Here is a 12,632-nt window from a genome sequence, read left to right on the forward strand (position 1 = left end):
TGCTTGTGTCTTAAACAAGTAGGTAGTTAAACAAGTAAAAAGTGTGAAATGAGCAGATTTTGTTGGGGCTGACCATGCTTTAAAAAGTGCAACATGAGATCTTGAAAGAGGAAGATATTCCTTAATTTTCAGAAGCGGTTGAACTCTCCAGAGGATAACAACCATAATAAAAAATGCAGAGCATTTTTATTTTCTGTTGCTTTTGTACATCACATAGAACTATGTGATGCCTAGACACATGTTTCAACCAAACCCCCCACCTTCCCCCCCATTAACCCTTTCTCTTTCTTAAGTGAACCTGTTGTGCTATGGTATCAATACCAGGCCTTAAGCTCTTATCGTAGTCTTATTAAATACGGAAACAAACCCAGTTCTGTCATCCCTAGCTTCAATACCAAATTTAATTAATGGTTTCTTCCATTTCATAGTCTAGGCATTATCAATATCAGGAATAACAGATGTGGATAACACCTTTGAGTCTCATTGTGACAAGATGCAATTGCTTACTGTACTTCTTGGATCATGTATTGTGAGGTGCAAACCCATTTATAAACTGATTTGCCTGGGCTAGCTGTATTTTGCATGTCCTTTGACCTTCTTTGTCATATGTTCTATTCTTTTCGTATGTATGTATAATACTTGCTGGTTTTGTGTGAATTTCTGTCTGATGCTGTGGAACTAACCATGACATAGGCTGCTTCGTAAGACCCTTGGAGGCCATACCTTCAGAGTGACTAAGGCAATATTTGTTTGTTACTGTTCTCATGCTTTTTCTTTATAACGTTTCAGCTCATCCACCATATACCATGTGCTTTAGAGTGAAATTCTACCCACACGAACCCTTGAAGATTAAAGAAGAGCTCACCAGGTATTTTTTCTTTGTTTGTCTGTGTATTTAATCTATGTGGTTAAAAAGTTTGAAATGAGATAATTCAGTGTGTAGGGCAGGGTTTTTACTACTGCTAAAGAACTGAGTAGACAGACATTTGCACGACTGATAGCTATTTTATCTATTGTGATAGCTTTGGGTTTTTAAAAGCAGTTTAAGGGGACTTTTCTATAACATACAGAGAAGTAGTGTTGTTGTGAAGAACTTTCAGAAGGAGAAGCAATGGTTAAATGACTGGGCAAGGATTATCCTGACTCTTCCCCTGTCAAGGACTGTGATCTTGAGCAAGGTCCTTTGTGTCTTAGCTTTTCTTTTTTGGTGTGAAAGTCTCTGAGGTTTTATTCAGTAATGGCACTAACAGGAACATGTACAGTCTCACTGAATTTTTTTATGTGCGTATTTAGGGCCACAAAGAAGATAGTATTTTAAAGTACTGATAGACCTTTAGCAAACTCCTGTAGAGGCGCATACTTAACGAATAGAGTTTTGTCCTTTGTAGTAGCCATCATGAATACCCTGTGGCTCTGGGTGTTTCTCAAGAAATGTGTTTTGGGGGGGAAAATGTAGGAAAATGACTTCTGCACCAGCTCTGCAGGGCTGTATGTATGTCTTACCATGCTGTTAGTCAGCAGGTCACATTGATGACTAATAGGTGCATGCTGCGGAAGCATGGAGCACCTGAGCACTTGTTGTCTTGAGTTCTTTGATGCTTTCCCCAAGCCCTGCAAATTCATATGCTGATGAAACACTTCATGACTGGGAGTGATACCATTATCCCTGCTCTCATACTGAAAGTTTCAGTAACAGCTTGCATTCTGCTGGATGGTAAGTTCATGGTTTGTGTGAAGCAGCTGGAACACACAATTCATATTATAGCTGTTCATCTTGGGTGAAATACTGAAACTGTTTAGCTGAGCAAACAGGTCATAAACCCGGAAGTCAAGGGATTTTCGTTATTTGTTAATGTTTGTCCTTGGATAAACGTTTTATCAGCCAGAGCATAAACTTTGTATAGACCTTCCTCATTCAAGAGCCTTAATTAATTGATTTATTTTTTTTAAGTACTTAGATACCCTCCGGGAGAAGTTTTATTGACATGCAGAGCACCTAGAATTAGCATACTGAAGTGTAATGTGCTGTCAATATGTTTGCTGAAACATTTCTATTTATTTTTTAAAGTCAAGCTGCTATATAAAAAATGTTTTATGGTCTTTTGTTAAAACTAATACTATTAAGACCTTAAAAAGGGAAAGAAATTTCTTTCATATGTCCATTTTTTCATATGTCTTCCTTGTGCATGTGGCTCCTTTTTGTGTCTAATCAGCTTTATAGTTTCCCAGTGTTGCTGTTAGGGAAGCTTTTCTTTCTCTCTGCCCGGATGTCTTACACAATAACAAAGTATTGGAAATTCTTCTGAAATGAGCAGGTTAAGTGTAGGCATGTAACTTGCCTCTGAAAATTTGTTTCTTCAAATTATCAGATTCAGGGTTGTGCTGGAAATTGCCTTGAGTTTTTTCTTTTTTTTTTTTTGTTGAATTGCAATGATTGGTGAAATCCAAGAAGAAAAAGGTCCGTTAGAGTGTAACAGAAGGCAGTCATGGAACATTGATGGATAGTTGGCTTTTTGGTAGATTTTTTTTAACTCTGCTCTGTTCACTGGACAATCACATTTGCTAAAGATTATTTGAAAATAAATTAATAATATTGCCCCCGTTTGACTTAAAAGTGATCTGTACATCATAGCCTTATATACAGTGAGCTGAGTCAGAGAAATACTGCTTTGCATTTCTGCTAATCTCCATGCCTAAGCATGTCACAGAGCTGCTTTCTTGCTTCTTCCACTGGGTAGGAATCTGACGGGTGTCTGTAGTCCCCATTTAGATAATGAAATTAAAGATACAGTATCCCGTCACATTGTCATAGTGTTCTTTGGTTCAGAATACTAATTAACCCTGTCTGAATCCCCCATGTGGATTATTGGTGATGCAGTCCTTTTAAAAGCTTCATAGGAATAAATCTTTGATGAAGTACCTTAGAGACATCAAAGAGATGTACAGATGTTAAAAAGAGCTGGATTTTTTTTTCTGCTCTTCCATAGCAATATCTGCTGTAAAAACAATAATCTATTTAGTGCATGGAGCAGTGTGTGTATAGGGTAAATAGGTAGATTTCTGTGAAAAGAGTATGACATGGATAGAAATACTATTCAGGGTTTATACATCACTTGCAGGAGGAAACTGAGTATTTGCAACCTCAGATCGCTGCTGCTTCATTTCTGTCCTAACTTTGGTAGGCTGGGCTGAGCTGTAATCCTTAGTTAGTCTGTGATTTTACAGGTGGAACTATTTTCTGGAAATTTAGATGGAGAATGACCTAGCTGAAGTTACCCTTCTGTCTGTGATATTACAGAAAAAAACCTGTAAGAGCTTGAAAATGCATGCACACCATGCGTTCAGAGGCCAGGAGTGCCCTGGGCAAAGGATCAAACCACGCGCTTGCCTGTCACTGCGTTTTGTTCCGCTGCTAAGGACGCCTGTGAATATTGTCAGTCACGTTGCACCGTTCCAGCCACTTACTTTTATCTCCCTCATTTTAATTAATGATTCCTTCCATAGCAGTGCTTTTGAAGTAAAATCAGTGCGTGCCTCTGGATGTTAAGGGACTTTGAGGTATTCTCACTAAATAACAAATTCCGTGGTCTCAGGACAACATTACTGTCTTGTGCTGTGAAAGGAGTTTCTGTGTGGTATCTGATCACTGTTTTCTCCAGAGTCAGCTGGTGTTGGGATTGTAATTCACAAGTTAACTTCAGTGGCCATGGAGGTCTCATTTCTGTTGTAACAGAGTGCGTGAAACCCAACTTGACAACAGTCACTTCAGTGCTTAACCTTCTTATCTCCTTAACTTGGTCAACATGGATTTAGAAGATGTGTCCTTATTTTTGGCTATACTCTTCCTCAGTGGGGCAGTGAAGCCACATGTTTCAAACATATTTGAGAAAGATTAAAGACACGCTTTTTACTTTTAATAGTTAAACTATTCAGGCAGTTTACCCAATACCTTTTAAAAAATTATTAGGAGAAGGTTGCAAGGATTTAGCTTATTTTGCTCAAATGATTTGATCTCTCAATTTATTTCAGGTGCAGTGGAGGCTCAGGAAATTGCAATACTAGCAGTGAATACAGATTTTTGAACAGTTCGTGTAACTGTTTAAACAGAGGGAGGTGCTCAACCATATTAGGAGAGTGATGTTCCTCTATGCTGTGGCCGTCCCTAATGGTTTGACTTCTGCTTCATGTGTAGTATGTGGAGGATGTCAGTCTCTTCTGAGTGGTGCATCTGTGGCTTCCTATATCTGATTGTCCTGCACTTACAGGTGATGTGAAGTCAGATCAAAGAATTTTAGTTTAAAAAAACCAGCATTTAACTGGCTTTACTGAGCATCCCTAATGAGAGTAATAACTACTACTGTTTAATTAGGCAATGGCAACGTGACAAGCAGGTCCTCAAATCTCCCTTGTTCCCTGCCGTTCATGCCTGTAGAACATAATTTCGTTTTCTTTTCTTGTTAAAGCAGCATCTGCTCTGCAGCCTGTAGCAGAGGCTGGTGCTACACAGGATGCAGGTAAAGACCTTGAATATATAAATTTTCAGTATTACTGTTAACTTCCTTTTCTCCTAATTTTCTTTTGTTTTTTTCATGTTTTTTTGGTGTATTCAATTTTTTTTTTTCCCAGAGAGTGTGATAGGCTTCATGGTGAGGAGGATAGTTCGTTAGCTCTGGGCATGGATATAGGATAGAATAAAGGATATTCCAGAGTTCACTGTGATGGTCAAGATTATTCTGCTGGCATGGCATGCAAAAATTTTTATATTATTACCTAAAATATTATAAAATATATTATACATTACTTGAGGGACATGATGTCATCCAGAGGACCTGGACAAGCTGGAGCAGTGGGCCCATGTGAACCTCATGAGGTTCAACAAGTCCAAGTGCAAGGTCCTGCACCCCCCTATCAATACAAGCTGGGGGCTGAAGGGACTGAGAGCAGCCCTGCAGAGAAGGACTTGGGGACACTGGTGAATGAAAAGCTGGACATGAGCTGACATGGTGCTCTCCCAGCTTAGAAAGCCAACTGAATCCTGGGCTGCATCAAAGGAAGCGTGGCCAGCAGGTCAGGGCTGGTGATTCTCCCCTGCTGCTCTGGTGAGACCTCACCTGGAGTACCATGTGCAGCTCTGGAGTCCTCAGCATGAGAAGGACACGAACCCCTTGGAGCAGGTCCAGAGGAGGGGCACAAAAATGATCAGAGAGCTGGAACGCCTCTTCTGTGAAGAAAGGCTGAGAGAGTTGGGGCTGTTCAGTCTGGAGAGCAGAAGCCCCTGGGAAAGGATGTGGACAGTCTTTTTAACAAGGCCTGTTGTGATAGGACAAGGTGTAATGGTTTTAAACTAGAAGAAGGTAGATTTAGACTAGATGTAAGGAAGAAATTTTTTACAGTGGGGGTGGAATAGGTTGCCCGGAGGTGGTAGATGGCCCATTTCTGGAGACATTCCAGATCACGTTGGATGTGGCTCTGAGCAACCTGATCTAGTTGCAGATGTCCCTGTTCACTGCAGGGCAGTTGGACTAGATGACCTTTAAATGTCCCTTCCAACCCAAAACATTCTATGCTTCTATATATAGCTGCCGTGAAGGAGGTTGCACTACAGAGGTCATTTATTCCGCAGTACACATAGCATCCCACTACAGTCTCTGGAAAGCCCAAGATACTTTTTGCTCCATGGTTTTCTTCACTATTCTTTGATCATAGGTCAAAGGCCTGCGAGAGTCCACAGACAGGAAAACATGATGTATCAGAATGGAAACTGTCAAGGAGGTGTGAACAGATGTATCCAAAGACTGGTCATACTTGGGCACAGATTTTAACTATGTTATTTCTTTTCAGTGTTCTTGTTTAGTCAATAAATAAATCAGTGTTTGTTCCTTCTTATGTAATAAAGCAACCCAAGGCCTCATGCCTTCTTATCTCCAAATCCCTACATTATACTGTGTATGTATAATTAAAATGAGAGAATAATGTAAAGTCATATGAGTTCTTGAAGGAATTATCTAAAATGCTACAGATAATTCTGTATCAGCAGTAATCCATGATTTGTAGAAGAAAGAGACCTAGAAGAAGGCATGGGTGAGTAGCTGGCAGAATTAACCAAAGTTGGGTGATTTCAACTAGCTTTCATCATGCCCTTTTTTCCTAATCCATATTGCCTAATCCAAGAAGCAGTGCTTCAATCACTAGGCTGTCATAAAGCACTGCAGTGAGTACTTTGATACAAGAAAAGCAGATACATGTTTAACGGGAGGTCATATATAATGGCAAAGACTTGGGTTATGTAGACATGGCAAATCCAAGAGCCCCGAGGGCGAGGAAGAACGGTACAGCTGCATGCATGCCGGGCTTGGCTAGTCCTATCTCAAATAGCTGTACTTGATACTGCCTTGTGTTGGAAGAGCCCAGTGCTTTTCCCTCTAGAAGTGGGAGGCCAGGTGAGGCTGATAGTGCTCCAGCTGGTTGTTAATGCTTGAATATCAAAACAGTTCTTTGCAAGTTGAAAATTCTTGCAATATGTTCGTTCTTTCAAGGGTGAGCCAGTAAGATGTGGGCCTGTGCTCCTGAACCCTGTTCCAGTCATTATTTAGGAATATTTCTGTCTCTCTGGGTACCCTGCCTTTGCTTTTCTCGAGGTATGCTGTGGTAGCTATGTTTTGACACCTCCAGAAATCCACTTGTCTGTTTCGGCTTTCTCAAGGCCATGTTGGCAGTTGGCAAGTGAGTTTATGGTTTTGATGGCATTGGGCTCACAATCAGATTGAATAGTGTAGGTCTTAAAAAGGAATGAGTGTTGTTAGTAAGAACGCTTAGTGGTGGCAGGCTTGCAGATAGTATTCAGGGCGGGGAAATGAATTTTCCAGGAGAGTCTTGGCTCTTTTGGTGGAGCTTGTGCCTGTGGGAGGAGACCTTTCACATCCAGAGGTGAAAGGTGCAGTTCAGTTGTGGAAGCTTGCAGAGGAGAGTGTATTCCTGTGTGGTGGTGGGGCTTTTAAGTACCCGATATCCATAAATGAGCTTGTCTCCTACTACTCCTTTGTCCTCTTCATTCATCAGTGAAATGAGTTCTTGTGTAGCAGTAAAGGTTTTCCCCCCCTGCAGCTAGTACTGTCAAACAGCTGGTTGGCATGGTGGTTTTTGACAGTCCTCCCTTTTCCCAAGGCGAGACCATGCTCTGTAATGCAGGCACTGGCCAGCTCTGAAAACAGGTGGACAAGCCCTCTTATTGCTAGATCTAAGTGGCAGACATCATCCTGACCACAGAAATGAGACATTTGAGATTACTGGAATATTACACTGTTATTCCAGTGACCTTCTGACCTCCACCCCAGGGCAGAAAATAAACTGTTTCTTTCTGAGGGAATAGTTTTGGACTTTTGGTGTTTGGGGTGTTTTAGTAGTATGGATCCAGAGCTTCGCTGATGATATTGGCAATCTAAGAAGCACATAGGTTCAGGATGGGCTTATGGAAAGCTGCTATTTCTTTTTGTCTTTGAATTCTTAACATTAGGACTTCTTTCTGGAAGGCATAGAACAAGGAGGGTGGTTTTTCCTACATGGTCCTGTTGAAACAAGAGACAGTCATGTAATTTCTCGAGTAAGTTAACAAGGTAGTTAGGAACTACCTACTTTCAGTGTTAGATATTGCAAGAGAAATAGATTTGTCTTTTTTCCTATGTTTGACTGATGGTTGTGTTTTTAAATCATGATGGCTGTGCCCCTATTTCCTAATTCCTCCGCTAGAATTTGGCTTGTGACCGATCAGGTGGGTTGAAAGGGCAACTGCTGTATTAACGTCACTGTGGGATGCTTATTGCCGTGTGTATCTGTTTTACAAATGCTGTGATGGGTTTAAGCCATGCTGCTGTGAACTCATTTTAGTTTTTCTCTATATCAAGCTCAACTATGTCCTACTCAAGATGCCATGGCTGGAGCTAGGGAAGACATTCAAGATGTGATTACACCAAGGCTTTAAGTAGTGGCAAAATGCCCCTCTGTCTTGTTCACAATATCTTTCCTGATGATACCAAATGTTTTATTAGCTTTTTTGGCTGCTGCTGCCACCTGAGTTGATGATTTCAGAGGCCTGTTTGTGATGACTCCAAGATCTGTTAATTCTGTTTTATTGGTAGCTAATAGAGTGATGCATTTCTTTAATTTATAAGATAACAAAATACTTCTGAAATATTACTAAGTAGACGAGCAATATATTTTTAGAGAATGTAATTTTTTTTTATTCTCAGCATTTTTATCTAGATGGCACTGTAAAACATAGAAAAGATGTTCTCTTAGTTACATATGAGCATGTAGTAGTTAATGTTTAGGTTAGATTCACAGACTTTGGCCCAAAACTAGTGCTCCTGTAGTGTACCCCGTGATACCTGCTGCAGAAGACAGAATGCAAAGTTAGTGTCCAGAGCAATACACGTTAAAAAAAAAATCATTAATTCTGCTGGGGAAGAGGAGGGCACCCAATCCAGGAATATTGTAAGCATGTTCATTTGCCCTCTGCTACTCCGCACATTAGCATGGGAAAGAGCAGAGCAGTCAAAGTCAGGCACCACAGTGAGATAATTTTTGAAACATTGCTGGATCTCTTGAGGTGACTATTTCTGTCAGTTGGAAAGGCTGTGACAACACTGGACAAAATACTTGTTACTGGAATAAAAGGAGTGAAGTGACTTGAACACAAGAGAAATACACTATGTGGACAAACCACAGAGTTTGGCAGTGGGAAAACTTTCTTGCCTCATTGAACATCTTAAAATAGATGAATAAATTGACTGTTAAGCAGTTAGCAACGTGGTCTCTGGGGGTCAGATTTCTCCTGCTTTAAAACCAGAATAGATATTGCTGACCCCTCATCTGCAGTTGTGGGGAGGGCTTGGCTAACCTGAAGTTGAGTCATCTGTACTGCAAACAGATAATAGATGGAAATGAGGTTCTTCCAATGATAGACATTTGTGAGTGCAAGCATTGAAGCATACGTTTACTAGCTTGCTGGTAAGGCTGAGTACTTAGGGCTGTAAATCAGGCTATAAAGTTGTGCCGGTGCTTGGAACAGCTGTGTGGAAGGATGCTAGAGGTAGTCAAATCAGATCTGATTTTGCAAGTTATTTCTGTAAGTGTAGTGTAATTTAAGTACATGCATAAACCTCCCTGAAGTCCAGAGTCAGGTATGCATTCGTAGGTCTTTGCTGACCTGGAACATAAATTACTTCGTCAGGGTTGTAGGAAGTGTCCGAGGTTGAGCCAACCTTTGGCAAAGCTTGCAACATTGGCTTTCAGTCCAGAGTGCATATATCTCCTTCATTTGAAAGAACAAATTGGTGTCTTAGTCTTGTTCCAGACTGCCCTTCTTGCTTGGAAGATTAACAGTATCCCAGCTTGCTATGTGGGTCGTATCTGAAAACACCTCCTGACTCTCTGATTGCGCTCTGCATGGGTATTGCCCTGCCCTTTGTTATCAGTGCAAGTGCCTCCCCTGGGTCCCAGCTGACAATTTCTCCAGTCTCCACTGTGAACTGTGCTCTGTGCCAGTTTCCTCCTCTTGACTATTGTCTTCTCTCTTAGACATGTTTCTCTTTTTAAATTTTTTTTCTAATCTTTTTCTTTCTTTTTTTTTTCCTCAGAAGTGAAATGATTCTTTGAAAATGCAATTTTGAACTATTTGATTAAGGATTTCAGTGGTCAGATGCATGCAGCAACTCAGTAGCACAGAACCTTAGTGACAGAAAAAAACAGACTTGAGTATTTTTATTTAAAAAAAATATTAGTGTAATAGAAAACAATTTAAGAGACCCCACCCACCCCCAAACAGCCGATGAAACACTGCAACAACAGACATCCTTTTATATAAGGAAGGAAAACCAGAGCTTGTTCCTCAGACTAACAAGTGCTAGGGATTGTATATTTTCAACCAAAGACAGATGAGTAACATCTGTGAACTATCTGTGAACTTCGAGACACAAGCTCGCCTACATGATGGCTTTTGTTCAGCTTTGTCATCCCAGGATGACCGCTAGGAAGAGATCAGCTCACAAATGTTCTTTTCCGTAAAATTATGTCTTATATGCTGTTTTAGTTATATATGCTCTGCTTACTTTTACTTATTTTCTGTTAACCTCTCAGCAAAAGTTGAACACGTATCTGCGTTTTTCCATGTGTGACAGAAAGGAAGTATTTCCTGCTATGTTAGAGAGACAAGACAATGAAAAATGCGTTTTGCTGAAGTTGAGGAAAAATTATAATGGAAATTTTCTGCAACTTTAAAATTCTGATTTAGGAGTGATTTAGCTGGACAGGATGGATAATAATAATTTTTATGACCTTCATGTAATTGATAAAAAAGCAAATATTGACAACTTAGATCAAAACAGTATATACTATTTTTTCATTGTAATGAACCTAACTTTGGGGAGGTATTTTCTGACAAATTTTGGTAGTTTCATATTGCAAACAGGCTTAAGCAAAAAACTAATATAAACCATATATTTATTCCTGTTTGATTTCTTTCTGGGGAAAAAAAAAAACCCGCGTGTTTTTTGTTTTAAGATTAGCTCAGATAACTGAGACTATTATGGATGCAGAAATTCAATAACAGCACTGGGGAACTTTGATCCTGGTCATCAACAAACTATTTGCTTAGAAATGCCACAAGTACGCACACTCAAACTGCCATGTTCATCTATATAGAATATTAGCGGAATGTATAGAAATGAGTTTTTGACCTCATTCTGAGGGGGTTTTGTTGATGCTGCTGCCATCTTTAATCCTAAGTGCCAATATAGTATTTTAGTGACCCATCACACACGGTTGTATTTAGGCTGTCCCCCTATATTAAAAAAAACTCATTTTGAATTCTGCTGAATTAATGTATGTGTGTTTTCAGGTTTATTCTCATAAAATATCCATATATTTGGGACACACATACGACTCCCTGCCATCTCACTTCAGGAATGTAGCTTGTGAATTATTGCATAGCATTTGAGAGAGAGAAAGAGAGTGGCTGCAGGACTCTTGAATAGGTGCTTTGAGGGAATTCTTGAAGATTTTCCATTCCCCCAGGGCTCAGACGATGATGGTTTGTAATCTGTGGTCAAGGTGGGCAGAACTGGTGCCTAATCTTGTTACAAGGGAAAAAATTTCCTGCAAAACTATTTTTTCTTCTTGTAATACTGAAATATTCATAGAAAAGTAACTGTTCATAGCATTTGCTTCCATCTGTACAGTGGGAGAGTCGGACCTGGCACAGTCCTGAGACTTCAGATTCTTAGTTCTCATCCCAGCCTCACGTCTGCAAATGTAGGTCAGGAGCTGTGGGTTAATATGCCTTTCCAGAAGCCCAGTTACTTTTGTAACTCATAGTAATTTTCAAATTGTAAACCACCAATGTGCAGTGTTGCTGGAGAACCAGTGACCTTACAGCTCAGCTAACAAGCTGTGCTGTGAAATCTCGGGATGCTCTGTCATACATGGCTTTTTTTGGGCTCCTCTTAAAAGATAAACTCAGTTTGGTCTCAGGCTAGTGGCCACCCTGGAGAACCACAACCCAGTTTTTCACCCTGAAAAGACTTACCAAAAGTTTTAGAATGGAGACTGCTTGTTTGCCAAAGTTATGTGTGGTATCTGCATCAATACACTTTTCCAGTAGGCTGTCATTGCAAACTGAGATTTTTTACTGCATCTCACTGAGACCTTCGGTTCACCCTGATGCAGTTCTCTGGGAACTGCAGCAATACTAAATTATGGAAGTGAATTAGTGAGCTGTTACTGGACACTGATTACAGCGGGGAAAAAAGGGGTTGCAAAATAAAAAAAAAAAAAAAAGGCCTTTAAGTGCAGGGTTCCTGTAGAAACTTGTAATACTGTAATGCAGTGAAGGGATGTGTTCACAATGAGAACAGGGATAACTGCCTCGTATTTACTTAGCATTTAGTAAGAATCCAAGGAAAGGAGGACAATTTCTCTTGCTCTTCAAATAATGCTCCCAGTCTTGCTTGAATCTAGAACGTACTGTAAGTTTCAGATAAGCTTCTTGGTACACACAGAGCTGAGTATCTTGGGCAAAGTATGTCTGACATCAGCGCTCATGGTAAAGGAAATTTTTATCAGCTACACTGTAGCACAAGGTTGGAGAGGACTGGCAGCATCACAGAATGTCCTGAAGGTCTGCAGAAGCCACTGAATCCGCTGAATCTGATAGCACTCTCTAGATAGTTGTCTTTATCTGGTTAAAGCATCTTCATCTAGGATTCTCCACAAAATAAAAAAAGAGAAGGAAATAAATCCTCTCCACTGTGGTCAGTGTGCTATTTTGTCTACAGCAATAGAGGGAGAGACTTCCTTGTGTAAACCTGTGTTTAATGAGAGGGGTGTGCTCCAACAAACTTGCATTACTGTAATTTATTTCACATTACTAGTAAGCATCGTTAACAGCTGTACATTTTAAATAAAGCACTCTCCATGCTATCTCTTGGTGGGGTTTTGACTTCCAAGATCATTATTTCATTGTACTGAGAAAAATCTTTGTCTTAAATCTAGTTTTTCCTGTGGTTACTCTCTGCCTCGTTTTCCTGTCATTTAAGGTAACAAGAGAGAGATCCAGAACAGTGGCACAGCTGGTTTCA

The 12,632-nt window shown here is 40.1% G+C and overlaps 1 protein-coding gene across 1 annotated transcript in view; it reads left to right on the top strand.

The window, feature by feature from the left end:
- The window catches only part of LOC104488867 (FERM domain-containing protein 3), a gene marked incomplete at both ends in the record, with an annotated part of 51,880 nt that overhangs the window by 15,454 nt on the left and 23,794 nt on the right, over positions 1-12,632 (top strand). Inside the window, one exon of the mRNA XM_010130961.1 lies at positions 790-868. Within this exon, the coding sequence (XP_010129263.1) occupies positions 790-868 (79 nt within the window). The remainder of the gene's footprint in view (positions 1-789; positions 869-12,632) is intronic.

Source organism: Buceros rhinoceros, unplaced genomic scaffold, assembly GCF_000710305.1.
Source record: "Buceros rhinoceros silvestris isolate BGI_N320 unplaced genomic scaffold, ASM71030v1 scaffold2762, whole genome shotgun sequence".
In the NCBI taxonomy this organism is placed as follows: domain Eukaryota; kingdom Metazoa; phylum Chordata; class Aves; order Bucerotiformes; family Bucerotidae; genus Buceros; species Buceros rhinoceros.